This window comes from Vigna umbellata, chromosome 4 (genome assembly GCF_029865625.1).
Source record: "Vigna umbellata cultivar VRB3 chromosome 4, Vumbellata_1.0, whole genome shotgun sequence".
Lineage (NCBI taxonomy): Eukaryota > Viridiplantae > Streptophyta > Magnoliopsida > Fabales > Fabaceae > Vigna > Vigna umbellata.
Genome location: NC_142168.1, coordinates 49,265,641 through 49,293,513, shown reverse-complemented (window position 1 = coordinate 49,293,513; position 27,873 = coordinate 49,265,641). Strand labels below are relative to the sequence as shown.

Here is a 27,873-nt window from a genome sequence, read left to right as displayed (position 1 = left end):
GAAGATCTAAGAAGTGCATCCAACAATCAAGGAGTAATCACAAGATTCAAGACTAAGAAAAAGAAAATGAAATTCAACAACTAAAAGAGGCTACAAAGGAAAGCTGCTGACAGATAAAAGTTATCAAACTAAATAATTGCCATCAGAAAACGGTAAGAACAAAAAGTTTAATTGTTACTATTTTTATTCCAACAACAATCCCATCTAAGTTTATCTTGGTGATAAAGAAATAATCTTTTACTTCTTTTTTTTTAATGAAATCAGTTTGGAAATAACCTATGAACTCTTCAATTAAGATCATACATGTAAAGGGTCATAGTGTATTCTTTACTGCCTTTTGTTTGGTGTAGTGTACATAAGTAATTCTAAATGCAGTCTTTTGAATATAGCAAATTATTCTATTCATCTCAGTTATTGTCAAAGGGTTGTAATTGGCATGTGCCAAAAACTACTTGCAAGTTACTCCCCAAAAGTGAAAACTCATATGGAGTAGGAACTAAGCATGTAATATTCTTATCCTTTCATGTCCAAATTTTACAGACTAAAAGTCCTAGCAATTCCAGCTGAAACCATTCAAATCAAATTGTTGGCAGTGGGAAGAAGCATCATTATCATCATGGGAATTCAGGTCCAGTTTCACTTCAAAGTTTGGAAGTCTATAATCTGGAGAAATCTTCTCATGGTTCAATTTAACTGCCATTCTCCCAGATTCAGTGCTGTTTCTTACCTTCCACCCTTCTTCCTTTGAAAGAGTTGTTCTCCCAAATTTTTCCTCTTCTAGAACTCCAACATTCATGGATAAGAGGCTTGAAGGCCCTTCTTGTAAGAAATCTCCCTTCACTACTTTACCATCACTTGATGAGGAAAGAAACATCATATTCTGCTTCACATCTTCACTCAATGTGAGATCAGGCTTCAAATGCATTGACTCTTCCACACAATCTTTTGAAACTGAAAATGGAGGGCCATTGAAGGCTATCAGATTCAGGCTCATGTTATGTGTTTCTCTGTCTCTTTGAGAATCCTCACTATATGTCAAGAAACTCCCCATTGAACACTCAGTGGCTTGGCCCTCTTGTGTTTGCTGTGGCCACAGAACCTGTAGCTCTTTCAGTTCTGAAAATTTAGTGTCAAGACTTTGAGAGGATACTCTTGATGCCAGTTCAGATAATTGAACTTTGGCAGCTTCAACACCCTCTGCACCTAAATTTTGTCTTCCTAGTGTTTCTTGTGCCTTTTCCAACACTGACTGAAGGTACTTCCCTTGTGCCTCTATCCTTAGCTGCAAGTGTCGCTGTACCTGCTTAAAGAGTGAAGAAAAAGAATCAGAACAGAAACAATTTGCAAACTCCAATGTATACTGAAAACAGAAAATTTTTGGATTCTGAAAACAAAATTGTGAAGTATTTCAGCTTCTAGTGAAAGTTTTGAGACCAGTGAATAGAGATACAAGACTCAAACAATAAGTTTTCTAACGTGGTTCTGATGAAATTACTGTTACATTCTGAATTAAATAACATAAAAATTACTGTTCAAATTCATGAATTTTGATATAAAGAGAGAATTCACCAGGAAAGCACAACAACAATTAAAGTTGAGTCCATCCATATGAGAGATTGACAGCTTTTCCAACTCAAAACCTTAAAGAAATGGATTCATGAGACTTCTACTTTATATTTTGCTCAACTTTCTATTTCTATCCGACGTGAAACTTAGACTTACATTTGAATTTTCCAACAAATTTTCATTTTCATTATGTATGTATTATATTTTACTTTTGCTTAAAATTTTACTTTCAAATTTAAAGTAGAAGTGACCATTGCAAATGTTTTCTTACTTATTTCGTAGTTTATCAATATAAATTAAGTTTAAATGTTCAAAGATGTTCTATACCTCAAGCTGCTCATGCAGTCTTCTTTGTACTTCGATTTGCATCTGTAAGGCATCATTAATTTCTGAATTTCTGGATGGAGGATTATTATTGTTAGTGTTGCTTCCCATTAAAGAGAATTCATTTTGAACATTGGAAGCTTGATGACAGAACTTGAAAGTTTTCTTACTTGTTTGTCTGTAGGCCTATGCTTAAATGTTTCATTTGAATTCCACTTGCTTCTGACATTCTGCTTGTTGCTTCTGTAGTTGATACCGGTAAGATAAATTAAATTTCAAATTATATGATTAGTAAAGATAGGTTCTGTGTAGTTCATGATATTCAATTAAAAATGCATGGAAAACACATCAAAAGAGAAGTTCTCACCAATTTTATTGTTGCCAGTATTGGTTTGTCCATGCATATTTTTACTGATTCTGTATTTCTGCCAAGGGGAAAGAGAAACTAATAAGTACACACAAATACATATGCACTAACAAGATAACTAATACAAATAATTTCAGCTATGTTTCCCAGTAAATGCCAGTGACTAGAATGAGGTTTTGATGTTATTGAACTTTAATTTGGTTACAAAAGCTAATTGGTTCACCAGTTAAAATAGAATAGTGAGCAAGTTCTGCAATATAAGAAACAGATTGTCTAGGTGTTTGGATTAATCACCGCATCTGAGATATTATCTTTTTTAGAGTTTGAAACTTATGTCAAGTCTTATCTTTAAAAACGTATCAGATAATTGAAAGAGAAAAATGTATTTAAATTATCCTTGATCTCGACTCCTAAACGAGATTATTGGTATACCGAAACACATAACATCACCAAAATGAAATAAAAGTTATCTTAATTATTCTGGTAATTGGAATAATATGTTACCTGTAGATGACTCTTTAAGTGGTAGAGAGTAAGTCCAGGAATCCCCATCAGTTTCAAAACTGTTTTTGGTGTAGCTTCTGCAAAGTAAGAGGAATCAATATAAGCTTCGAAATTGTAGATTTCTGATTCAAAAACTGTTCATCATTTTCATTGACTCACTGTCTGCTCCTCCAAGTTGATTGACTGCTTCTATGAACCGTTCATGAAGATCTGGTGTCCATTTTAGTCTAGGCTTAGCATCGGTTGAAAGAACAAGTCCTGAATCACAAGCCCCATTGCCTCCTTGCATCATCATATGCCTCTCAGTGTGGCTGTGCATCCTTAAAGCATGCAAGTTTCTTGCTGCTATCTGCTGCTGCTGCTGATGGTACATTATCTTTCAAGCCAAAAAATATGATATTATTACTCTATATAGAAGCACAAGAAAATATTCAAAGGGCAACCAACAAGACTCCAACTTAAAACTTTGACAAGGCAAAAACTTTACTGTTTGAGGGTTGCCCTCAAGATTTTATTACGTATAAAATGATATATCTACCTGTTATGTAACACCCCTTCTGGATCCAAACAGCTAAACCTTATAAATAAAGTGAAATATGATTGTCCTGTAATCTTGAAGAGCACTTCTTTGGTGTTTCAACTAAAATATATGAAAGTTTCTACAACTGCTCTTGCATGTCTTTTTTTCTCCTTGACAAGATCTTCACAAGCCTTGGTTGTACTCAATGATGTCCTTATAAAGAAAATGCCCTTAGGAAAGTGGCCTTGTGAGGCATAGAATCTTGGACAGAAGCAATTCAAAAACTGAACTTGATCCAATATATTTCGTAGCTACTTGAAAAGAGATGTCATTCTTCTTACTTTCTTCTATGTGGGCTCTCTTCAGTTCTACTTTTGATTTGGAGGAAGCACTTGTCCATTGGAATTGTGTGCATTATACTTTCTGTGACACCTCACCTCACACGTTGCATTTGGTATTAAAATTGACCCATCAATTTATATCAGTGTGCACCTGCATTTGTTTTTGTCCCACTGGAAAATGCAGGAATCATATTCCAAAAGTTTAGAGAAGAATTCTGTGACTAGAATTATAGAATCAACTTTTCCTTTTTCCTTGAAAGCATCAGAAACCACACTTCTTCCCCTATGTTTTTCAAGAAATATTCTTGGCTTCCAACCCCTTAGTCCTTTTCACTAGCATAGGTAATTGAGACAATTTATAGTAGATGAATTTATCCAGCAATTTCTTCAATAATGCCAATGAAAATTTGCTGAATTCAATCTACATTGGAGATTGTAGCTGAGGAAACCAAATCACTTGGGACTTCTTTAATATAAAGTAATACATCAACAGAGAATATTATGTTTTCTTTGAAAAAAAAAGGAGTTTAAGTTCAGTATATGGTTAGTGTGGACCAATAAGAAAACATGACAGGTAAGAGTGTTAAAGTATTTATTCTAAAAATCAACAATTTGTGATTGGGTAAATTTCCTTACAAATACTAACAGAGAATGTCTAGTCAAACAAATATAAAATTCTATATACATTGACTGTGTATGTCAGAGGATATACTATTTTCCAATAAAAAGATTTTCTTAATCAAATATTTCCTTTAAATATGAAAGTAAACAAAATTTGTTTGGTATAAACTAGAGAGAGATTAAAATGTAAAATTAGCTAAACTTGGAAACTGTAGAAAACAGTGATGTTGTAATGAGAAAATCATGAAATAGATATGTTGAAGATACATTGAAGAAAAGGAATTATAATGGAGAGATGCTTTTCTTCAAGTCCTTTGATTTTATTTTATGAAAGAAAGGAACAGAATAAGAACACATTCTGTTTTGTCTTGTCTGGTAAGTTTGGTGCTTATGTGACCAATAGAGAATAAACTTGAGAAAAAAAGAGAGGATGTAGAAGTATTCATGCTGCCGGCTTTGCCTTGACGAATCCTAAGTTGCTGGGACCATATGACAAGACAAAAGACTAGTGACTAGTGAGTGTACTTTGGTTCCTTTATAATTGCAAATCTTTTAGGACATTTGTAACCAGTGGAGTGGAACACTTGTCTTTAAGTGGTTGGACTTGCATTTTCTCTTTGAATCCCTGCAGATACACATGAATACTAGGATCACACTCTTTCACATATTCTTTTAAACCAACTCACTCTTGCTGGTTGAAATTTATTAAAGGTCACAAACTTTGGCAGATGTCACAGCTTACTTAATTGACCCTTTCTTGATTTTTGAAGTTTTTGATCAATTTTAACCATCAATGTGTTAAGTAAAATGTGTTTCTACCAAACCTGTGTCAGAACATGAAATTTACACTTTCCTGAACTGATAAACCTATTCATTCTATACTTTGTTTAGTTTATCTCATGGCCCTTTTTTTATCCTTGTTATATCATCAAGTTAAATTAATTTATTGAAAGGGAAAAGTGAAAAATATATTAAAATATGATCTAAAAATTGATAAGTCCTCTCAAACGAGTACAAATTATCTGGGTATTTTTGTTGTTTTTTACTTAACATTAAATACACTTGGTAATTTAAAAATCTTTTTACTATACTTTAAAACATCAAAATCAATATCCAATGTATTTTGAAGAGACAGGAAAAGAACAGGAATGAAAAACTCAACAGAGACTTTAAATTCCTTTCAGACCATGTTTGTATGTCTCTGTAATTAATTAGCTAGAAAATATAGAGAGACAAGAGAAAATAGAGTAGGTGGTAGAAAATATTGAGTTCCATTTATTGTTGCATGAGTGGAGAACCACTTTCAAGTTTTAACTCACTTTCATGATATTGTAGTGGCTGAGTGGTTGTGTTGTTCTCCACTTTAAGTTGCTTTTTCATTGTAATTGTCTCAGTGCAATGTGATTTTTATTTCAGAGTCTCAAACTACACAAATAATTATCCTTAAACTTTGAATCAGTGCACAAAATAATCAGTTTTCATAAAAGAATTGAATGTTGCATTACAAGAGTATCGTGTCTTTAGATGTCAAAAGAATCGAATGTTGAAATAGAACAGTTTAATCGTGTCTCGTGATGACAAAATGCAAGTAATATGTTAAGTATAAGTTTTTTTATTATTATTAAGATGGTAATGTAAAAACCTTTTAGATTATCAATCTATTGAAAAGTAATTGGTATAATTTTTAAGATAGTTATAAACTTTATGATTAATATATCATAAATATGATATGCATAATGTTTCCAAATTAAATAATATAAAATTATTCTATGTATGTATTTCTCTTAAAATTAAACTCAGAACGAACCTTCCTTTATCAATTTTATAAAATGTAGGCTATTAGGATTAACAATTTATCTTATTGTTTAACAGAGGATGTATAAGAAAAACATGGGAACATGATATAATCAAAATGCATAAAAAATAAAGACAATACATTTTGTGTTTCATGGTGGCCTATATAGTGGTGATATAGAATGGTAAAGTGATATATATAAAAAATCCTGAAATTATTATTAGAATTTTTAATTTCTTTCCTTCAATATTGAGAAATTAATACTAATTATTAATAAAAAAATTATTAATTTAATAGATAATAAATATAATAAATAAATATGGCAATACATAATCGTGATGCTATTAGATACTCAATTTACTAATTGAAATCTATAAATGATACAATTTGTCAAACAAAAATTTTCCTAAGCATTTATTTTTCTGTTTCTACAAATAAGAAACAACATCATCCTAAAATAATCATTGGATCTTGTATTATTACCGACTAATTCAAGTCAATGTTAAAGCGTGTATTACACAAACAACAAAGAGGGAATCCACAAATGATAAAAGATAAATTAAGAAAGAATAAATGTAAAAAATAAGGAAAACACAAGAAAATATTGTTGGATTGTGTTTTAAAATATTTTGGTAGTTTTTCATAAGTATCATAAGTATGTATATTGTTATGGAGTAGTTCAAATTAATGTCACTTTATTACACAAACAAGAATCGATAATAAAGGGAAAAAAATGATAAAAGATAAATTAAGAATAAGTGTAAAAAATAAGAAATGATACATTTTTTAGTTAAACAAAGAGATAAAGATTCTTACAAAGTGACTTCGAAGACTTCTACTTCTTTAATTAGAATAACAATTATAATAAGATAAGGAAGGAAATAAATTATTCAATATGTTTTTATATTGTTTTGTTTAATAACACAACTTGAAATTTGTGGATTTCTTCTTTTTATCCTTTTTATTGAAGATCATCTTCTTCTTAGCCTTCTCAAGATTTGAACATTTTGACTTGAAATGTCATAGCTTTCTACACTCATAGGTCTTTCCTTTTTGTTGTCCATTAGGTCTTTACTGATTCAATACGTCTACCTTTGGAAGGTCTGCCTCTCTTTCTTCTCCACATAGAGAATATCTTTCTCGAGATGAACGATAGTTTATCTTTTTCCTCTTCACTCATTGAGTCTTCAACGTCTAACTCTTCTAATGACTCTTCAACACTAAATGCTTTTGTAGGTGTCCTTTTGACAGGTTTTTGTGCTTTTAGAGCAATGCTCTTCTCTTTCTTCATCACTCTATCATGTTGAAGCTCTAGCTCGTGTACCTTTAGGATCCCAACAAGTTCCTCTAAGCTTGTCCCATCAAAATGTTTTGAGGTTCTTAGAATAGTAAATTGTGGTCTCCACTGTCTGGAAAGATTACATAAGATTTTATCAATATTATGAAATTTTCATAGACCTTACCCAATGATCTTAACTCATTTAAGATCGTTTGAAATCAGATGAACATGCTCTATACGTTTACATTATACTCCATTGAGAACAACTCATATTGTCTTGTCAATAGGCTTAACTTGTTTCGTTTTACTTCGTTGGAATCTTTGTATGTGATAATCAAAATATCCCACATTTTCTTGGCTTCTTTGAAGGCATGTACTTTCTTGTACTCCTCTTCTGAAACTGACATTTTCTTCTGAGAAATTCATCACCCTTTTCATCAAAAGGTATAAAGTTATCATTTTCAATCACGTCCCACATGTCTATGTGGGATGACTGAAAGAAAGCAATCATTCATTGCTTCTAATAATCGAACTTTCCCCCTTGAACAAGGGAGGTACATATCCTTTTTTCTCCATCAGGATCGTTTCCTCAAGTCCGACAAAGAACTAACCTTTGAGGTTAGTTCTAATACCAACTGAAATCACAGGGAAACACTAGAAGCAAGGGGGGGGGGGGGAGGGAGAGGGAGTTGAATAATGTTTCAAAATTTTTTGCAAAGACTGTTTGCAATAGTTATTGGACATGTGTTCAAAATAAAGCATTTAAGAAAAGCATTTTAAATAGGATGAACAATAACACAAGTATTTTATACTGGTTCACTCAATTCTGAGCTACGTCCAATCTCCCTCAAGAACTCTTGAGAGGTTCCAATATTCTTATCCAAGATTACAATCGAGTACAAACCATGATGGTATCGGAGGGGTATTTTTCGAAGAGTATAGCGCAGCGGAATTAACACTCAGAGAGTGGAAAGCGTATTCGATCACAATTAAACTTAATTTGGTCCTTTTAGTAAAAATAATTTTCTTTCAGAAAATTAATCAAACAGTTGATATACGTAAAATAAAATGAGTGTAGGGAATAAGAAGATCAACACAGAATTTTTATCCTGGTTCGAATCAAAAGATTCTACGTCCAGTCGTTAATCACTATAAATAGTGATTAACCTTTTTCACTAAAAAATTGTTTAACAGATTACAAGATAATGAACAAGAATAAAATGAATAGAACCACTCTACCAACTTGAAGAGAACCCCTTCAGCAATCGACCAACGATTCACAAGCTTCTCCTTTCACAAGACCAGGCAGAGCACCTTGCTAACTTGAAGAGAGTCTGCTCCGACTATCGACACACGATACGCGAGCCTCTCCTTTCACAAGACCAAGCAAGGGAACAATGAACAAAAAGCTCTCTAAGAACGTTCCTCTGAAACACAGTGTTCTAAGCTTTCTCAGTTTAAAAACGTTACCTTCTGATTTCTCCAAATCAAAATATATAGCCAAGTACACTGAGTTCCAAAGGTCAGCTCCCAACTGCCATGAATAATCGATTATTGTAAGTGATAATCGATTATTCAAGTCCGTTATAGGTTTTCAAAAATGTGATAATTGATTATATGAAGTGATAATCGATTATTCAAGTATGACTTGTGATAATCGATTATTGCTTAATCATAATCGATTATTGTAGTTAAAAATGCAAGTTTAGAAGGTTTACAAAAATTTCCTACTACATTTAATTTCTACAAATTGCTTTTAACTAATTCTAATATCTTCTGCAACTAAAACTTCTTGTAGCATCATCAAAACAAATTTCTTCAAGATTTACCAATACTCCTTATTGGTAACAATCTCCCCCTTTTTGATGATGATCAAAAATTCAATTTTAAAAGCAAGTTTGGCTTACCTGCAAAACATACAAGCTAACAAACAACAACAAGGTTAGCAATACCTGTAATAATTTATACTTCTCCCCTTGTATTATTCTTCTCCCCCTTTTTGATCAGAAGCAAAAAGATCGGATGTTAAAGGCTCCCCCTAAATATGATCTCCCCCTCAATTAATCAAAGGATGCATATAATCAAGAGATCATTTTATTTATGAAAATAAAGATTACATTATAAGAAGACACATAACAGACAGAATTATAACATAGATGAAATGGCAAGTAAACAACAAAACAGTCTAACATAGAACCTATATCTAAAACTCAGGACTAGGAGATCTCTCGGGAGGTTGAATGTTGAGATGATTCTCGATGTTAGATAGACGAACATCAAGATCAAGAAATTGATCAACCATGTACTCATCAACAGATCGTTGCCACTCATAAATCTCCTCAAAGTAAGTCTTTTGTGCAAGACTCATATCCTCCAATTGTTTAGATAACCTTGCAAAATGTTCTTCCATAGAAGTTGAGGAAGAGGAGGGTATGTTGGATGGTTCAGCATCAGACGGAGCAGCAGCACTTACTGGGTCATATGAGTGTCCATGTCATCATCTTCATCTACATCAGGATGATCATCATCTTTGTGAATAAGGACTCTTCCTCTAGTAATGAATCCCATTTGACGAAAGGTTGTATCTCCAATTTCTAATTCCACAGCTTCAATATTTTGAACTAGTTCTCCTTCAACAGGTACACCTTTGAATTCTAAAATCCTAGAGATAAGAAGAACATAGGGAAGTTGATATGAATGGGATTTCTTGGCTTTTACCATTGTGTCAGCAATGAGAGCAGGCCAGTCGATGTGTATGTGATTTAGAATCCCGTACAATAGAAGTAAATCCTGCTCAGAGCATTGAGCATGGTTGGTTGCTCTAGGACATAAAATCCAGACAATCAAGTACTGGATCATCCTTTCTTCAACTTTAAAACCTCCAACCAGTAATTGCCTTCTATTTGTTTGTCGTTCAGGATGACGTAGGAAGGATTGAAAAGTCATCATCCTGTTGAAATCTTCAAGTCCTAAGTGGACTTTGACAGCATCATCCTAGATGGGAAGTTGAGCAACATTGGTCCATATGTCATCATCTAAAATGATGCGTACTCCCTTGACCTTAGTAGATATTATCCCATCTCGATAGCGCAAGTTGAAGTAGAAGTCTCTTATCAGATCAGGATAAATGCAGCCTTTTTGTTCTAACAGATGCGATAACCCCTGCTCAGCAAAAGTGTTTGGAAATTGAAAGCCATAGAAGCGGAAAAAGTCAAGACGAATAAACTTTACCGCCATGATCTTCCTTTCTTGCCAAGAATTAACAAAGTCTGCGTGTTTCCCTTGATCTGAAATCCATCCATCTATGTTTGAAAGACGTGGTTGAGAAGAAGAGGAGGCTCCAGCTGTTCTGCGACGGTGCCTTCTTGAGTCAGCCATGGAGGAAGAATGGGAAAATGAGATTTTGAGAAGGTGAAGGGAAATGAAGAAGATTTGAGCTCTAGATTTGATTTCAGCAGTATTTGGGTGCAAAGGAGTGTCTAATAATCGATTATGGGGGGCTATTTATAAGAAAAATGGACAAACTAGCCGTTTATGGTCATTTATAGCCGTTATGGGATGCTCCAACGGCTCTATTTTTGAAACTGTCAGCGTGATAATCGATTATGGCTCGTGATAATCGATTATCAGTTCAATAATTACTGCCCAGAATTGCATGATAATCGATTATGCATAATGATAATCGATTATCTGCTCAAGATTTTCCAGAATTGAATTTGATGCATGAATAATCGATTATAACTTAGTGATAATCGATTATGAAGCGTTAAGTTTATGAAAAATGCAAAAATTCGCATAGATTTTGATTCTAAGATATGTCTAACACTCCTAACTCTCTTCTAAGCTCAAAAAGTAAAGATACCCCCTTAAATATGCAATTCAAATTTAGTTTTTAGCATACTCAATTAACCCACGAAATCAACAACCACTTTTCAAACAATTAAGATATCAATGATTAAGCAACCAATTTATAAACTAAAATGAATGCAACAGTAGCTTAAATGGAAATGATCACAGCTGCTACAGGTTTGACATGAAAGCATTTCAGCTAGCACAATCAGTTAAAAAAAAAATTAACTTTGACAACACAATTTACAACTTTCAAAACAACAACTATGATTCATGCACTCTCATATCCCAATCTGTTCAACCCAATGAATTCAACTCTGCATATAAAACAACATATATAAAAATTAAAACAACAATATGCAGTAATCAGATTTAATTCAATAACATTGTTTATCTTGGTTCAATGGATTTTATCCATGAAATATTGGCAAACCAGAATTTAAAACTGGAAAATTGACTCAAACAAGGAAATGCAGTTCCGACAACTGCTTTTAAAGACTATTCTACAGTGATTTTCACAATTTGAAATCAAGCTTTATGCGGAGCAAATCATAGCTCATATGGCATGCATATAAATAGATCTCCACAGAAAACATCTTTGAAATGGAAATGCCAATTCAATCATCAAATAACTTAATTATCTAAAAATGCCAATGAAAATCTATCAACCAACTCATTTAAATGAATATAACAGTAATCAAATAATGGAAAATTAGAAAGATAACCAGAACAAAGTGCAATAACACAGTTCAAACAACACTTAGCTCAATCACATGGAGTTCGAACCAAGGCTTTGAATGCCATTTGATGGATTCACTTCGTGCTCTTAGATCATTATTTCCGAAAGCATAATACCATGGATCTCTCCTCTCCTTTTGAGAACTTAACCTGCAAAACCATCCAAGAGAGGTTTGGTGCCCACAATCTCATTTGGGTCCTCAGGGTTAGAGACAAATTACTTTATAATGGGAATCCAAGCACATTTTCCATCAGGAACATCAAAATGTTTGATTCTACAATTGTTTGAAGTATGTCCTTTTTTCATACAATAAAAGCATGTGACAACATTTGGGTTTCTATAAGACACAGTTCCTTTTTCAACCCATACCCTACGGGTTCTTTTAATTTTGTTCTTACTTTTAAAAACACTTTTGTTTTTATAAACCTTTCTAACAGTTATAGGCATTTCAACATTATTGTTTCCAGTTGCAACTTTAAGAAGATTTTCAAGAATATCAATATTAAGCATATGATTCTTACATGAAAGACATTCAACAGGATGTTCAACATTTGAAGACTCTTTCATTTCCAACTTGCAAATTTTATTTCTCAAACTTACTTCCTCATCTAATGCTTTCTCATATTTAATTTGCAATTGTTTAAATTCTTTTTTCAAAATTTTATGAGTAGCATTCAATTTCTCAGATTCATCAAGCAATTCAAGAAAAGCCTTTTGTACATCAAATTCACTAGATTCATAGCTAGAATTACTTACTTGGCTTCTAGCATCATCAAAATTAGCTGTTAAACACAAGTTTACTTCTTCAACAGAATCACTTGAACTAGAGGAGGTTGATGCATTATCCTTCCAAGCAATGCGAACCTTCTTCTTCTTGTGAATTTTCTTTTCTTTTCTTTCTTTACTTCTTTTGTTGCTTGAACAATAAGCTTTCACATGGCCTCTTTCACCACATCCATAACATTTGAAGCTTGAAGAGGAACCTTGATAGTCCTTCTTTTCCTTCAAGATTTTGCTTTCAGATGATTTATCGTTGGCCATCAAGCATAGATTTTCTTGCTCATTAGAATCGCTTGAGCTTGAGGAGTTTGATGTAGACCATGAGTTCGAACAAGTCAACTTAGCCACATTCAATACTTCATCATGAGTGACTCTTAAAAATTTCCACATTTCCTGAGCACTTTTATAAACAGATACTTTGAAAAAATCATCAATGGTTAGTGCAGATAAAATTATATTCCGAGCCTTAATATCAAATTGGGCTCGTCTATTTTCCTCAACAGTCCAGTTAAAATAAGGTTTTTCAGTCTCTACACCATCAACCATATTCATAGGAATATAAGGGCCATTTTGTACAGCTTCCCAAATACCTCTATCAACAGACCCCATAAAAATCTCCATTCTAACTTTCCAAAAAGCATAGTTATCACCAGTAAACAATGGAGGTCTGTTAATGGAAGCACCCTCAGCATATACATGGTTTTGATTGTGACCAGCCATTTTCGCAAATTTTGAAAAACTATCAAAGCAAGCTCTGATACCAATTGATGGTATCGGAGGGGGTATTTTTCGAAGAGTATAGCGCAGCGGAATTAACACTCAGAGAGTGGAAAGCGTATTCGATCACAATTAAACTTAATTTGGTCCTTTTAGTAAAAATAATTTTCTTTCAGAAAATTAATCAAACAGTTGATATACGTAAAATAAAATGAGTGTAGGGAATAAGAAGATCAACACAGAATTTTTATCCTGGTTCGAATCAAAAGATTCTACGTCCAGTCGTTAATCACTATAAATAGTGATTAACCTTTTTCACTAAAAAATTGTTTAACAGATTACAAGATAATGAACAAGAATAAAATGAATAGAACCACTCTACCAACTTGAAGAGAACCGCTTCAGCAATCGACCAACGATTCACAAGCTTCTCCTTTCACAAGACCAGGCAGAGCACCTTGCTAACTTGAAGAGAGTCTGCTCCGACTATCGACACACGATACGCGAGCCTCTCCTTTCACAAGACCAAGCAAGGGAACAATGAACAAAAAGCTCTCTAAGAACGTTCCTCTGAAACACAGTGTTCTAAGCTTTCTCAGTTCAAAAACGTTACCTTCTGATTTCTCCAAATCAAAATATATAGCCAAGTACACTGAGTTCCAAAGGTCAGCTCCCAACTGCCATGAATAATCGATTATTGTAAGTGATAATCGATTATTCAAGTCCGTTATAGGTTTTCAAAAATGTGATAATCGATTATATGAAGTGATAATCGATTATTCAAGTATGACTTGTGATAATCGATTATTGCTTAATCATAATCGATTATTGTAGTTAAAAATGCAAGTTTAGAAGGTTTACAAGAATTTCCTACTACATTTAATTTCTACAAATTGCTTTTAACTAATTCTAATATCTTCTGCAACTAAAACTTCTTGTAGCATCATCAAAACAAATTTCTTCAAGATTTACCAATACTGCTTATTGGTAACAAACCATTCCTGGTATACACCGAGTATTCTAACCACTTTTGATCTCCTAGCCAATCTTGATTAGTCCGAGTTTAACCACTCCTAGTATCCAAGTATTCTTACCACTCGTGGTATCAATCCTAACAACTTATCTAGAATGTTTAACTCTCTTGAGCTAAATAATAAAAATGTTTTAATTTCCTTCAGAATTCCTAAACACAATAAGTGTTAGCATACAAGTATAGATTCTAACAACTCTCAATGAGAGGATAAATACAAAATAAAGAAATATGAGAACTTGTGAAATTCTTCCTTTTTGTTCAATGAACAAACTCAGACGATAAATGCTTATTGAGAGAATAACAACGTAGCGATATAATGATAGCAAAATGTCTTGTATTCTCTTATGCAAGTCCTCATTTTATAGCTTCCTTCGAGAGATGATCGTTACTCAGAGATTGGTTGACTTTGTTGAGAGTAGGTGACTTCTTGTACGAAGATATGTACTTTTTTGCGCTTTGGGAAGAGTAGCATTGATTTTGTAGTTAGAGCTTGTACGACTATGGTAGGACATAAAGCTTTAGGAAACATTCTAGGAATGTCTTCTTATCTCTCAACATATTTATGATCCTCGTGCGGTACTTTTGAGTATATCTTGGTATTGTCAATATTTGCATAGATAAAGAGAGAAAAAATAAAGCAGACAAGGTACAATACATACATGCATTTAATGACCAATACTTTGATAAAGTATTGAAGCATGTTTTGTAAAGTCTGAGTTTTTTCAAGTAGAGACAATTGATAAGATATAGCGTTTATTGCTTCTTTCTCTAGACGCCTTTTTGTCAAATGTTGTTTAATCTATTATACTTGACACATCATGGTTTGTCTTATGAGTGTTTAATAGGAATGTTCTTATCTTTTCATGTTGTTGACCAATTTCACATCGATCAACTTCCTTGCATCCAATGATCTTGCACGCAGAAGATGCATTAAATTCACTCCATGCATGCATTAAATGTTATTATCTTCTTTAAGAAGCACCTTAATAACTATTTGTACTTACCTAGCCTTAGACATAACACCTTTACTAGAACTTGTGAAAAGAACAAAGTCGTACAAAGAAGATAAAGTTTTTCCAAGTCGACAAAGCATAAACTTCGAAATTATTGAAGAGAAAAGCTTTAGCTCAATTTTCAAGATATTGTTGATGTGGTGTAAGCTTTTCAAATAATTTTAGTTAAATATAAGAAATAAACATTCATTGCAACATAGAATAATCATATAGATATTCATGAAGTGTGATGTTAGGTTATAAAAAAAAATACAAGACTGCATAATGTTATATCATTTGAAGACATAAACACTTGTTGTTTGAGAAAATGTCGTGTCCTATACACGAATCATGTCTATGTTATATGCTTTGTTTTTCTCTACCCTTAATTAAAATCATGATTGCTAAACTTTTTTGTAACAATAAAAAAGAATCACACACAAAAGTAATATGATTCAATTGTTTGTCTCTTAGTGAACTCTCCTTTAACTCTCATAGTTTTTTGTTATTATAGTTGAACAACAACTCTTGTTTAACAATGAAATTGTTATAATAAAATTTCGTAACATGCACCTACACTAACAAAAAGGCATGCGAACAATGTTTCTATTATTAAACTGAAATATTACTTAGATAACTTATTAAAATAATATTATTCTATGTAAAAACTAAGAAATCAAATGTTCTACTACTATTATCCCCCATATATGTTTGAAGCTTCATATCTTCTACATGATGATTTGGTATAGTTAAACGGTTTATATAAAACAATATTTTATTAAACCAATCTACATGAAGCTCTACCTTAGTTTAATACTAATATTCTGAAAGGGAATCACTAGTTGCTAGTAAGCCCATTATAGACTTAATCACCAATTAACTAGATTAAATCCAAGCAATAAAAGATCTTACTACTTGACGACACCTTCATAATAATGGTAGTAGGATTATGTTTTGTTAATACCTTTATCTCATTTATAGTCCTTGAGCAATGTCATCTCTTACGAAATGTGGTTTGATGTGAATGTAAATGTGTAATATGTACGTGTCTATCTGTTCTCCTTGTTACTAACCTATATAATTAGCTTCTCAAGACACTGCCTATAGTAGGTCATCCTTATACTAAGAACATGTCAGCCTTCGGTGCATTTAGTCACGACAATGTGGTTTTGCTCCTACTCCTCCAAGTAACAGGTTCCCAAGTTAGCATTCACAAGTCTCACCCATCAAATCAAGTTACCAAGCTCATCACTTTTGCCTTTTCAAGTTCCTTGACTAACTGTTCTAGGTAAACCTACAACTATGCAGAATCCATGTCAACTGATGGCTCAAATCTAAGTGGGTAGCTTTTACTTCACTTATCTAGCATGGCAGCTTGTTGACTTAGCATCAATGTGACAACTCATATGACTTGCAAAACTCCTCAATATCTTGAAGAGTAGAAATTTTGATGATGTCAAGACAAGTCTCAAATGCTCTTATTGTAGGAAGATCTTCATGATGACTTTTTTTTATATTAAAACTTTTGTATTTTAGTAGATTGATGTATAGGGTGTGGTTTATATTTGATTATGTGTATTGTTTACTTTAGGTTGCGTTAAAAATAATTTTGAATCATAAAAACTCATTTTATACTCAAGATAATTGATTACCAATTATTTTAATCGATTATGCCTTGCCATAATCGATTATCATGAGCAATTATGAGATTTTTCAAGCAAGTTTTTGACTGTTGTGCATTCATTGATGCATAATCGATTATTACACACTAAACAACTAACAACGGATTTTTGGAGGTATCCTTGAGTAAGATCTCAATAAATTAGATTGAGACTCTCATTCTAAAATACAACATACCAAATAAGTGTATTTCGAAATTCTTATCTACAGTGTGCGGTGATAAGTGTTGTAGGGTTTGTGTAACCCTTGTGTTGTGGCTTTGAGAACTTGGCGTGTTGGCAAAGAGCGAGAACTTTCACTAGAGTATGATTGAGTGTTGTTGTTGCTGAGTTGAAAGTCTGTCATCCTTTGTGAAGATTCAAAGGAGGTGTTCATCCCTTGTGGGTTGGAGGGGAAGTGAGTTTCATCTCTTGGGGTAACAAGAGAGGTGTCTTTTCTCTCTTGGTGTACAACAACCATTAGTTAAAGTCAACTTGTCAGAGTAGACATGCTTTTTCAGTACTTTGCTAGAAGTAGGTTGTACTTTCTTAAGACACTGTTTCAAGTAAAGAACATTATGTGAATATCTCTTTTTTTTTTCTAACGTCCACTTCTGATATTTTAATTTGAAGCTTGTGGATGTGTTTAAAGTAGCTTATCTGCAAAGAATAAAGTAGATTGTGCATGTAACAAATATGTCTTTTCTCTTATCACTTTTGTTGTTTTTGAACGTTAAACATTCAATGTCATTTAATGTTTGCTGAGAAAAATAAAGTGCCTTTTGATTTTCTACCGTTAAGGTAGCGTTTAATAGTTCGTCTTTTCTTCTAAAGATACCAAGCGTTGAGTAAATACTTTATCGTTGGATGAAGTAATAGTTTAGCTCATGGTATCATTTAAACTGAGTAAACGCTTTTTGTGATGTTTCCTTTTTGGAACAATAACATTTAACATTGTTTGTGTTTTCTTTGGTGCTTTAAGTTTTAGTCTTTAAGGATGTTTTTGTCAACGACATTGTCTTGACATTATTTTGTTTTCTTGAGAGTTAAACTGAACACCCCTTGGGTATAGTAAACTTAATGCGTTTAGCTTCAACTCTCAGACGCTTTGACTTAACAATCGTTTAGCATAGCGTATGTGTGTTTTGACTTAGTTGTTTTTTCATTTTCTGAAATTCTAAGTGTTGTCTTAAGGTTTTTCTATGTTTGAGATTTTGAACCTAAGTCTTATGTTATGGTATTTTTATATTACTATTTTGTTTAATGTTATTTGGTTAACTTAAAAACAAGCGTTTATACGTATAGACGATTTGGTCTTAATAAAAAGAGAGCATGAAAAAGTAAAAAAATGGTGTTTGCTTAAAAGTGGTCCATGTCTAGCATAGGGAAATGGCACCTAGTGACATGCTAATTATGAAAAGTGGAATCCAATGAGATTTTCACGGTCAAGTGAGAAATGGGGAGCAACCAAAAAAAAATTGCCTTTGTGATTTTTTCTATCTTTTCAATTGGAAGGGCTTTGATAATTCAATACTCTTCATCATAAAAGATAATTTGGAAATGTATCTTTAGATATATTATTTGATATTTTAAAATAATTATTTTATTTATTTTATATAAGAAAATATCAACAGATAATAATTGTCAACTCTTTCAAAAATTAATAAATCTTTCTTAAATCTTTTAAAATCTCCACAACAAACAAAATATGCATATTGGATTTCTTTAAATGATATTTGGAAGATATTACATTAAAAAAAATATTTTAACAACAAAAAAGGCAGAAAAAGGTCCAACCCAATTTTTATATAAAAAGACTAAAGGGAATCAATCAAGGAACATCTTAGGAATCATTTGGGAGGTCTAATTTTGGCCATACCTCCTCCATGCCTCTCCCTATCTTTTCCATGTTCTTCCCTCTTTCTTCTTTCATTTTGATGTTATTTTTGCTATCCATAGAGTGCTAAGCCCTTGGATGATTTTGTTGTAATTTTTTAATGAAATTATGAGGTTATATGAAATTTAAAATTGTTTATTTTCTTGATTCTTATTGTGATTTAGTTTTTATCAATGTCTTTTATTTCTTAATCAAGTAAAGATAATGACTTTTACATTGTAGCAATTTAGCATAATATATAACAATCATGTGAATATAAAGTTTTCAATTTTAATTGAGAATGTACTTTGATTAAAGTTAGAAACTTTTGTGCGATTGAATAGGTTGTGCCAATAGTTGAGAATACATTTTGATTAAAGGTGAATACTTTAACAAGAATAAATCAAGAATTTACTTTGGTTAATTAGTTTTTCACTTGGTAAAATAGGTAAAAGAATAGACATGATTAGGTATGTAGTAATATTTAATTGAAAATGTGCTTCGATTAAATTATGATTGATCTAAAAAGTTCTTACATTTAATTAATAATATGCTTTGGTTAATACTAAGAACACCAACAAATTAATTGATAATATATATTGATTAATTTGAAATTTGAGATAAAAATCAATTGAATCCTTAGAAAACCAATGATGAATTCTATTTTGAAAAGTTGTAGAATAATCCTATTTTCATCTTTTTTTCCTTTAAACCTTTTTATCTTTTTCTTTCAAAAAAAAAATTCTTTATTTTATTTTATTTATTTTAAATTTTTTATCTTTATTTTCTTTTGTTATTTTTGTTTTGTTAGAGTACCTTTTTGTATAAATTTTATAAGAACTAATTTGTTAGAAATAAATTTTGAATTCGTTGGGAGAGATAACATTGGATTATCCCATACTAATAATTTTGACTACTTGCTTAATTGTCACGTATATAAGTAGTATTAAATATTATCATTTACTAAGACTATTCGCTAAATGTTATCTTCTACTAAATGATATGGTATAATTAGACAATTAAAAAACCTTAGCAAGATTTTAGTAAATCAATCTCCACCTACAATTTTAAGTGTTAACATACACTACCCTACACGAAAGAATTAATAGGATGAGTTATAAGATTGACTTAGTGATAAAAGAAAGAGTGAGAGATGTTTTGGGTTCAACTTCTCCAATAACATTCGAAAACTATAAGGTTTGTTTGGAAGGTTGGAAAAGAAAGACCAGAAAGATTATGAGTTCAATTCTTTCCACTAACAAAAGCTAACAACTATCGTTTGCCAATAAAAGAAGTGTTAATGAGGAAATACCTTAATTAATTAATTTTAAGAATTTTCTACGTCAACTTTGCCTAAACTAAATAGTCTCCGATGATGGTATAAATTCTATATGTGGAAGATGAATTAATCAATCTAGATTTAATAGTTGATAATGTGTTTAGGAAGAATTTGCAAAAGCCATGATAAATGCTAAAGCATTATTCCCGAAGACATTGCCTGCATCTAGATAAAAAGCCCTGAAAAAGCAATTGAGCAACATTGGTGTCACTATAATAAAAGAGGTGCTGCATCATAACTTCCGAAAGTGATAGTTTTGATCTCAACGCTTCATTTGGTAAAATTTTAATAAATATTTAAAAATAAAATAAAATAAAATGTATTTAGGGTTTAGTTTAAATTTGAACATATGAATGAATCTATCCAGGATTATAAAAGGTCACATTTAAACCTAAAGTGAGGAGAGTCCAAATTCTTTCTTAAATTCAAAGTTTAAACATAAAAGATTGAGTTTAATCTAAAACCGATTGAGTCCTTAATTAAATAGTATAATTTTAAAACATAATTTAGCTTAAAATCACACAAAATATTCTATAATAAACTATTTAATTTTTCTCAGGCTTAGAGTTTGGGTACTATGCAGGTCGATCATTCATGATTTGTCTTGAGATATTTTCCCATTTTTAGTATAACATAAATATCCAAAAGCAATATTCTTGAAGAAAATATTTTCATTAATGATTTCGATTATTTAAAACTTTAGACTAAACTAAGATATCTTCCAGGAATATCTTTTCAAAATATCAAGATGTTGAACATTGGTTAAATATGTTTTTAGTCCCTAAACTATTGACTGTTTCTGGTTTTCGTCCCTCTTCCAAACTAAGGTACAATTTGGTCCTCATTATTTAGAAAAATGTTCGTTTTAGTCCTCAAAATTTTGTTTTTAGTCCTCGTTTTAGTCCTCAAAACGTTCGTTTTTTCGACTAAAACGAACGTTTTTTAAAGATTAAGGACCAAATTGTACCTTAGTTTGGAAGAGGGACGAAAATCAGAAACGGTCAATAGTTTAGGGACTAAAAACATATTTAACCCTTATATATATATATATTCAATATGTATTTTATTTCTTTAAAACAGAAAAATGTGTTAACTTGGTTTTAAAAAAGTTTACATTTTATAATCATGTGAGCTTCATGCTAACAAATTAGTCCTTTTAAGAAGTTAATCAAATTTAAGATTAAGTTTGTCATGAAATTGACATATTTTAAGGGCACGGATTGTACGGATATGAAACTTGAAATTGATACGGAAAAGCAGTTGTAAAGTTATTGTTAATTGATTCCTTTTCAAGTGTTAAGTCGTACATCAACGACAAAACTTACAAGGCAACGTACAATTTGCTCATAATAAATTTCATTTTAATCAATCTTAAGTAAAATTTTGCAAAAAGCTGTTATTTCTTTAAAAAAATGTAAAAAATGTAAGTAATTTGTTGATTAATAATATTTTCTTATTCAATAAAAGTTTTATTATATATGCTGACCAAAAATAAAAGTCCACTTGATATAAGCATATGGAAAGTGAAGTTGATTATGAGAATCACTTGCAAAGAATAATGATAAGACATAAGATTTATGTTCAAAAAAAGGTTTATTGTAGGAAGCAGGGCATCAGAAGAAAAATCTGAAGTCAAAAAATGAAAGTAATTAAAATGAAAGTACAGTAGAGGTATGATTTAGAAGTCAAAGAACTTAATGATTCTCTATTAGAAGCCACAAACAATGGATTCCAAATTCCCACCCATTTATTCTTTACTTATTATAGATATATATACATATATATTGATGCTTCATTTTCAACACCCAGATCATATGTATCATCATAAAGCATAAACATTTCATGATAACTTTTTATATGATTTTCCTGTTAGGTATAACAAGTATTATTAAATTTGTTTTGCTAATAATAATTTTATTATATCTAAATGATGAATAATATCTCTTATACCACCCTATTTGGCAAAAAAGTTACTTTCTTAGGTTTTCGCTTTCGAAATTAGAATTTAAAATCATTATTAGAATCAAAAATATTTTTCACAAAATCCAAAAACAATTTTTCATAGAAGAAATGTTTCATGAAATTTTCCATAAAATACAATTTCATATAAAAAAAAGTTCAATCACTAGTGCAAAAACGGAGTTAAAAACGTGGGTCATACGTCTCAGTTTTATGAAAACCGAAGCATATGTAAAGGCGGTGACATTTTTGCAATTTCAACGAACTTATACGTCTCGGTTGCAGGGGAACCGAAGCATAAAAACCAAATTACCTCGGTTTAAAGCCAAACCGAAGCATAATGTTCTGCCACTTCCCACCTAAAACTGGCTATTCAATTGACAACATTTTGAAATTGCCCTACTGCCTCAGTTCTTTGATCAACCGAGGCAAAAAGGTTCTGTCTGAAAGGGGTAATTTACCCAAATCAGATTTCATTTTGAAAACCCTTGGCCTTAGGTATCCTTTCTCGCGAGCCTTGGGTATCCTCCATTTTTTTTTCTCTTCATCCTGAGATATCCAGAAGCTTGAAGTTTCTGCACTTTTTCTTCACCGCGGCAGACCCAACGCTAGCGGCGAGCACGACGAGTCACGGCTAGGTTGCTGCGAGGGCGTCCTGCAGTGGTGTCGTTTCTGTGAGGGTTCAAACTCCAGCTTCTTTCTTCTCTCTTCTTTGTCCCGGCTTCACAAGAAGGGGAGGCATCAACCTCCATCTTTTCTTCTCTCTGTTTTGGTTTGGCCTAGCAGGAGCCTCCCTTCTTCCCCAAATCGTTCTCAGTTCCAGTTCTTTCTCACAAGGAGGGAATGCAAGTTCAAAATTACGGTGTGACCCATCTCTGTGACGCATGGATCCGTTCACTGGCGTCTCTGTAGCGGAAAATGTCTCGGTTTGTCAGAGTTTAGCAGCGGTGCATTGCGTTCTAGGGTTCGATTTGGGACTTTGGGGTCCTCTTCTTACTTTCTTAATTAGGAATGTTCTTGTGTATCCGGAATTGCAAAAGAATGAAATTAGAGTTCTGATCTTGTTATATTTTTGCGATTTGAGAAGGTGAGATTTTCCATTTTTTGAATTTGGGTTTGGGATTTTTGTTTGATTTGCGTTTGGGTTTCTTTTGGCATCTCAGAGTTGGTGATGACAACCTCCGCAATGCTTATTGTATCAAAACCCAAAAGCCTTTGATTCTTACAAAAGCTAAAAAGGTACTCTCAAATCAAATTATTGTGAGGGACTCTCAGATCCATGAAAATCGAGATATTGCAGGTATGTTATTTGATACTTGTACTTGAATATCTGTTACTTTCATATACATTTATTATAGTCTCGAATAGGCTAGAGGAATGCGGAAGAAATTTGGACCAGAAGTTAGCTATCGGGCCTTGGGTTTGGAAAGTACGCAGAAGAAAGATTAGGAAGGGAATAGGGGGAAATGTTGAGCTCGCAAAGAGTGAATGAAAAAAAGTGGAAGTAGCTAAAAGTCGTGGTAAGGGGACCATAGTATAGAGGATCCAGTTTGTTACGGGAGAGGATGCATTTTCTCTTTAGGAGCCTTGGTCTTGGACAATAGTGTGTTTGCTACTGTATTTTCCTGCATCTTTCGATGACAATTTCATCTTTTTCTTTCGTTTTGTCATTCTGTATTTTTTGTTATTAGTGATTTTGGGTTCTTAACGTATAAACACTGTCATATTCGTATTTTGCATTATAACTTTGTAATGAGGTAATGGAAACGGAGCATACCGAGACAGGATTTCATGGAACACTCTTGACGTCAAATTTTTCATCTCAGGTGGTTTAGACAAACTTATAGTTAACATTTATTGCTATATATATATATATATATATATATATATATATATATAAACCTTTGAGCATTTTCTCTCTCACGCACACATAATTTGCATTCAACGTTGTGTAAGGTCTAAATGAATTTATATGGTTGATTCTTAATACACTCCTCTTTTTCTCACTCAAAGGAAAATTTTGAGTGAGAAAAAGAGGAGTGTATTAAGAATCAACCATATAAATTCATTTAGACCTTACACAACGTTGAATGCAAATTATGTGTGCGTGAGAGAGAAAATGCTCAAAGGTTGAAGGCATTGCCACACTTGTATATTTTGTGAATGAAATTGGTATACTTCAAAAATAGCTCATCATTTCTTGTTTACAATTTTTGGTTTCAATGCTTTGGAGCTTTGCCCAAATGACTGCTGATTAGGAAATAATCCCTATCAGAAGAATATATTATCTCTGCCTATTAAAAACTAAGAAAAAACTTAAAGAAGATATTGTTATTGAGTAATCATTTCTTTTGTCTAAGTGGCTCATAATAATAAATTCTTTTAATGATTCGTTTGGATACAAAAATATTATAATTTATGTGATTAATTAGGTCTTAAACCAAAGCCAAAAGTCTAGCGAAAAAAGAGAGTAAAAAAGGAACACCCTCTGATGCCTCGGTTATATTTGAACCGAGGAAAAAGCATACACCTTTTTGCTTCGGTTCAGAACCGAGGTAAAAAGGGGTAGACTTTTCACCTCACCAGTATATATCTCGGTTGTGGAACCACTGCCACTAGTGCAAAAAATGTCTTTAACGTCACCCTTTAGACATCTGACCCTCAAATATCCAACGTAAAAAATGACCGGTGGAATTTTCCGTAAATAAAAACATATAGACGTCTAATGTGGGGGAACAAACTTCTATATACTCATTTCTGAAATATAAAAAGTCACTTTTTGACTCCATTTAGACGTCCGATCCCGCCAATCCGACTTCTACAGCCATATAGACGTCCGATGTGGGGGAAACCGACTTCTATATACTCATTTTTTAAATCTAAAAGATTACTTTTTAACTTCATTTAGACGTCCGATCCCGCCAATCCGACTTCTGCAACCATATAGACGTCCGATGTGGAGGGAACTGACTTCTATATACTCATTTTTGAAATCTAAAATGTCACTTTTTGACTTCATTTAGACGTCCGATCCCGCCAATTCTACTTCTACAGCCATATAGACGTCCAATATGGGGGGAACCGACTTCTATATACTCATTTTTGGAATCTAAAAAGTCACTTTTTAACTCCATTTAAACGTCCGATCCCGCCAATCCGACTTCTACAACCATATAGATGTTTGATGTGGGGGGAGCCGACTTCTATATTTTCATTTTTGAAATCTAAAAAGTCACTTTTTAACTCCATTTAGACGTCCGATCCCGCCAATCCGACTTCTACAGTCATATAGACGTCTGATGTGGGGGGATTCGACTTCTATATGGCTGCATTAAAACACCGCGAACGCGAGGCAGCAGTTACGTGCACTTAATGTTTATCATCTTCCTCACGTTTTCTCTTTACATGTTACGTTTTTTAGGTTCGTTTTCTCACTTTTGCACCGTTTTAAATTAATTTTTCTCTGATTACATCACTCTTTGATGCATTATCTTTCATTTGAACATATTAAAATGTGTTTTCATTGGGTTTTGGTGCATTTTTGCTCGTGTCCTTAGGCGGCAATTTTTTGCGTTTTGCACTGCTCCAATTCTCTCCATTACGTTTTTAAAACCATTCAATACAAAAAAACGTACAATACATTCTCTTCAATTAAAATATAAAGTTGTAAACTCAATCACCATGAGCCAAGAGCGACCCGAGAGGCCTTAAGCGAAAAAAGATCCAATAAAATACAACAACATTTTAGACGTCTGATCTATAGTCTCAAACGTCTATATAGACGTCTGACCTGTATGGATCAGACATCTATATAGACGTCTGACCTATTGAGTTCGAAGTCTCATTAACGCCACCCGTATAGACGTCGGACAGAGATCAAACGTTAAAAGCTCAAAATAACATACGTCTAAAGCCCTTTCTACACTAGTGTGCCTATGGGCGAAAATAACCGTTGTCGTTTTCCTTAATTGCACCAGTGAATGTACACTAGTGAATGTATATTATATATATATATATATATATATATATATATATATATATATATATATAATTTCTACAAATATAATTTTCTTTTATCTATTTTTATATTTAAAAAATATTTATTCTAATTTTATGTTTAATGAGATAATATTATTAAAATCAATCCTCATATTTAAGTTATTGTTTATTTTAAAATCAATTCATAGTTTTATCATTTTAAAACATATATAATTTTAGCGAAGAAAATATATATAAATTTTTTTTGACTTCAAATTCTAAACAATATAAAATCATTAGGTATACAACACATAAAAAACAATGTAAAATTATTAGATGGGTTAAATATGTTTTTAGTCCCTAAACTATTGGCCGTTTCTGGTTTTCGTCCCTCTTTCAAAGTAAAGTACAATTTGGTCTTCATTCTTTTCGAAACGTTCGTTTTAGTCCTCGGAATTTTGGTTTTAGTCCTCATTTCTTGCTAAATGAGGACCAAATTTTTAAACAGTGTTTAGTTTTCGAGGACTAAAACGAACGTTTCGAAAAGAACGAGGACCAAATTGTACCTTACTTTGAAAGAGGGACGAAAACCAGAAACGGCCAATAATTTAGGAATTAAAAACATATTTAACCCTTATTAGATATACAAAACATAAAGAGTCGTGTGTCTCAGAAGAAGTGAGTGACTCGACGAATCTTGAGATTGAAACAAATATTACATTGCTTTTATTGATATTATAAAAATGATTTTTTAAGTGTACATGATTAAACAACTGTTCCTCCATATTTCCGTACTCATATTAGTTTCTCATGTCTTGTGTCTAAAAGTTTTATGCTGTATTTAATTACTTTATTAAATTTCCCATAAGCATTATCGATTACATGTGTAAATAGTGTACTCTGTATAATTAACTGTTAAACTTTAAGATATATTTTCATTAAAAAGAAAAACAAATTTGTAGGTCCTAATTTCAGTGCTATCATTGTACAAAAATGAAGAAAAAGAAAACAAGTTGTATTTTTTATTGAATAAGGACCTGTCATTAATTGGTTATAACCCACTAAAATGTTTAATAAAAGTGTCTCTTTCTCCTTTTAAATTTCACATGTTGATCATCCAAATCTATTGATTTTCAAAAATAGAAGGTGCTTTTGAACTGCTGGGCATTATTCTTGACACTGGTTTGACAGTTATGAATATGCATATGTTCCTTTAATCAAATGGTATATATAAATATCATGCCACAAGTAGATTCTTCAAGCTATTCTCTTCTGTTCCACTACCCTCGCTTAATTCACTCAAAAACCAATTTAATTAAAGGACAAAAATCTATTTTTAGATCCTATTCTTTTAATTAAATTTAATTTTAGTCCCTTTGCTTTTTAAATAAATAAAACAGTAAATCACAAAATGACATTCACCATATTTTCTTATATTATACTTTAATTTTGTTCTAACCATTTATACATATGGTTCTTTTATGAGAAAGTCTGTGTAATATTATTAAAATTTAAGGAAAGTAGAGGTATAATGAAACAAAAAATAATGATAGTGTAATATTTTTTAATATGAAATGAAAACTTCGGTAAAATTTAAGTATAAATTAGGGGCCAATGTGATAAGTGAAAACCTAGA

The 27,873-nt window shown here is 32.1% G+C and overlaps 2 protein-coding genes across 3 annotated transcripts; both read right to left on the bottom strand.

Annotated features, from left to right (window-relative positions):
- Positions 1-155: 155 nt before the first annotated feature.
- On the bottom strand, positions 156-3,901 carry LOC124843879 (myb-related protein 2-like). 2 transcript variants are annotated; one of them, XM_047320715.2, is made up of 7 exons: positions 3,300-3,901; positions 2,921-3,137; positions 2,762-2,838; positions 2,258-2,315; positions 2,061-2,133; positions 1,894-1,963; positions 156-1,303 (listed from the first exon to the last, which is right to left on the bottom strand). In XM_047320715.2, the coding sequence occupies exons 2-7, from the start codon at positions 3,132-3,134 to the stop codon at positions 551-553; spliced, it is 1,245 nt and encodes a 414-aa protein (XP_047176671.1). In that variant the 5' UTR covers positions 3,135-3,137; positions 3,300-3,901; the 3' UTR covers positions 156-550. The 2 variants fall into 2 exon arrangements, with proteins under 2 accessions (XP_047176671.1, XP_047176672.1); XM_047320716.2 differs by having other exon boundaries at positions 156-1,300.
- Positions 3,902-12,000: 8,099 nt separating this feature from the next.
- On the bottom strand, positions 12,001-13,405 carry LOC148200468 (uncharacterized). Its single transcript, XM_088112471.1, has 2 exons — positions 12,662-13,405; positions 12,001-12,054 (listed from the first exon to the last, which is right to left on the bottom strand). The coding sequence occupies exons 1-2, from the start codon at positions 13,403-13,405 to the stop codon at positions 12,001-12,003; spliced, it is 798 nt and encodes a 265-aa protein (XP_087968597.1).
- Between the last annotated feature and the right edge of the window lie 14,468 nt (positions 13,406-27,873).

Coding starts and splice junctions, on each gene's coding strand:
- LOC124843879 (XM_047320715.2), bottom strand. CDS start 3,134: ATGTACCATCAGCAGCAGCAGCAGATAGCAGCAAGAAACTTGCATGCT. Junction 2,839..2,920: donor TCAACTTGGAGGAGCAGACA/GTGAGTCAATGA, acceptor CTTACTTTGCAG/AAGCTACACCAAAAACAGTT. Junction 2,134..2,257: donor TACTGGCAACAATAAAATTG/GTGAGAACTTCT, acceptor TATCAACTACAG/AAGCAACAAGCAGAATGTCA.
- LOC148200468 (XM_088112471.1), bottom strand. CDS start 13,405: ATGGCTGGTCACAATCAAAACCATGTATATGCTGAGGGTGCTTCCATT. Junction 12,055..12,661: donor TTGATGATGCTAGAAGCCAA/GTAAGTAATTCT, acceptor ATGGTTTTGCAG/GTTAAGTTCTCAAAAGGAGA.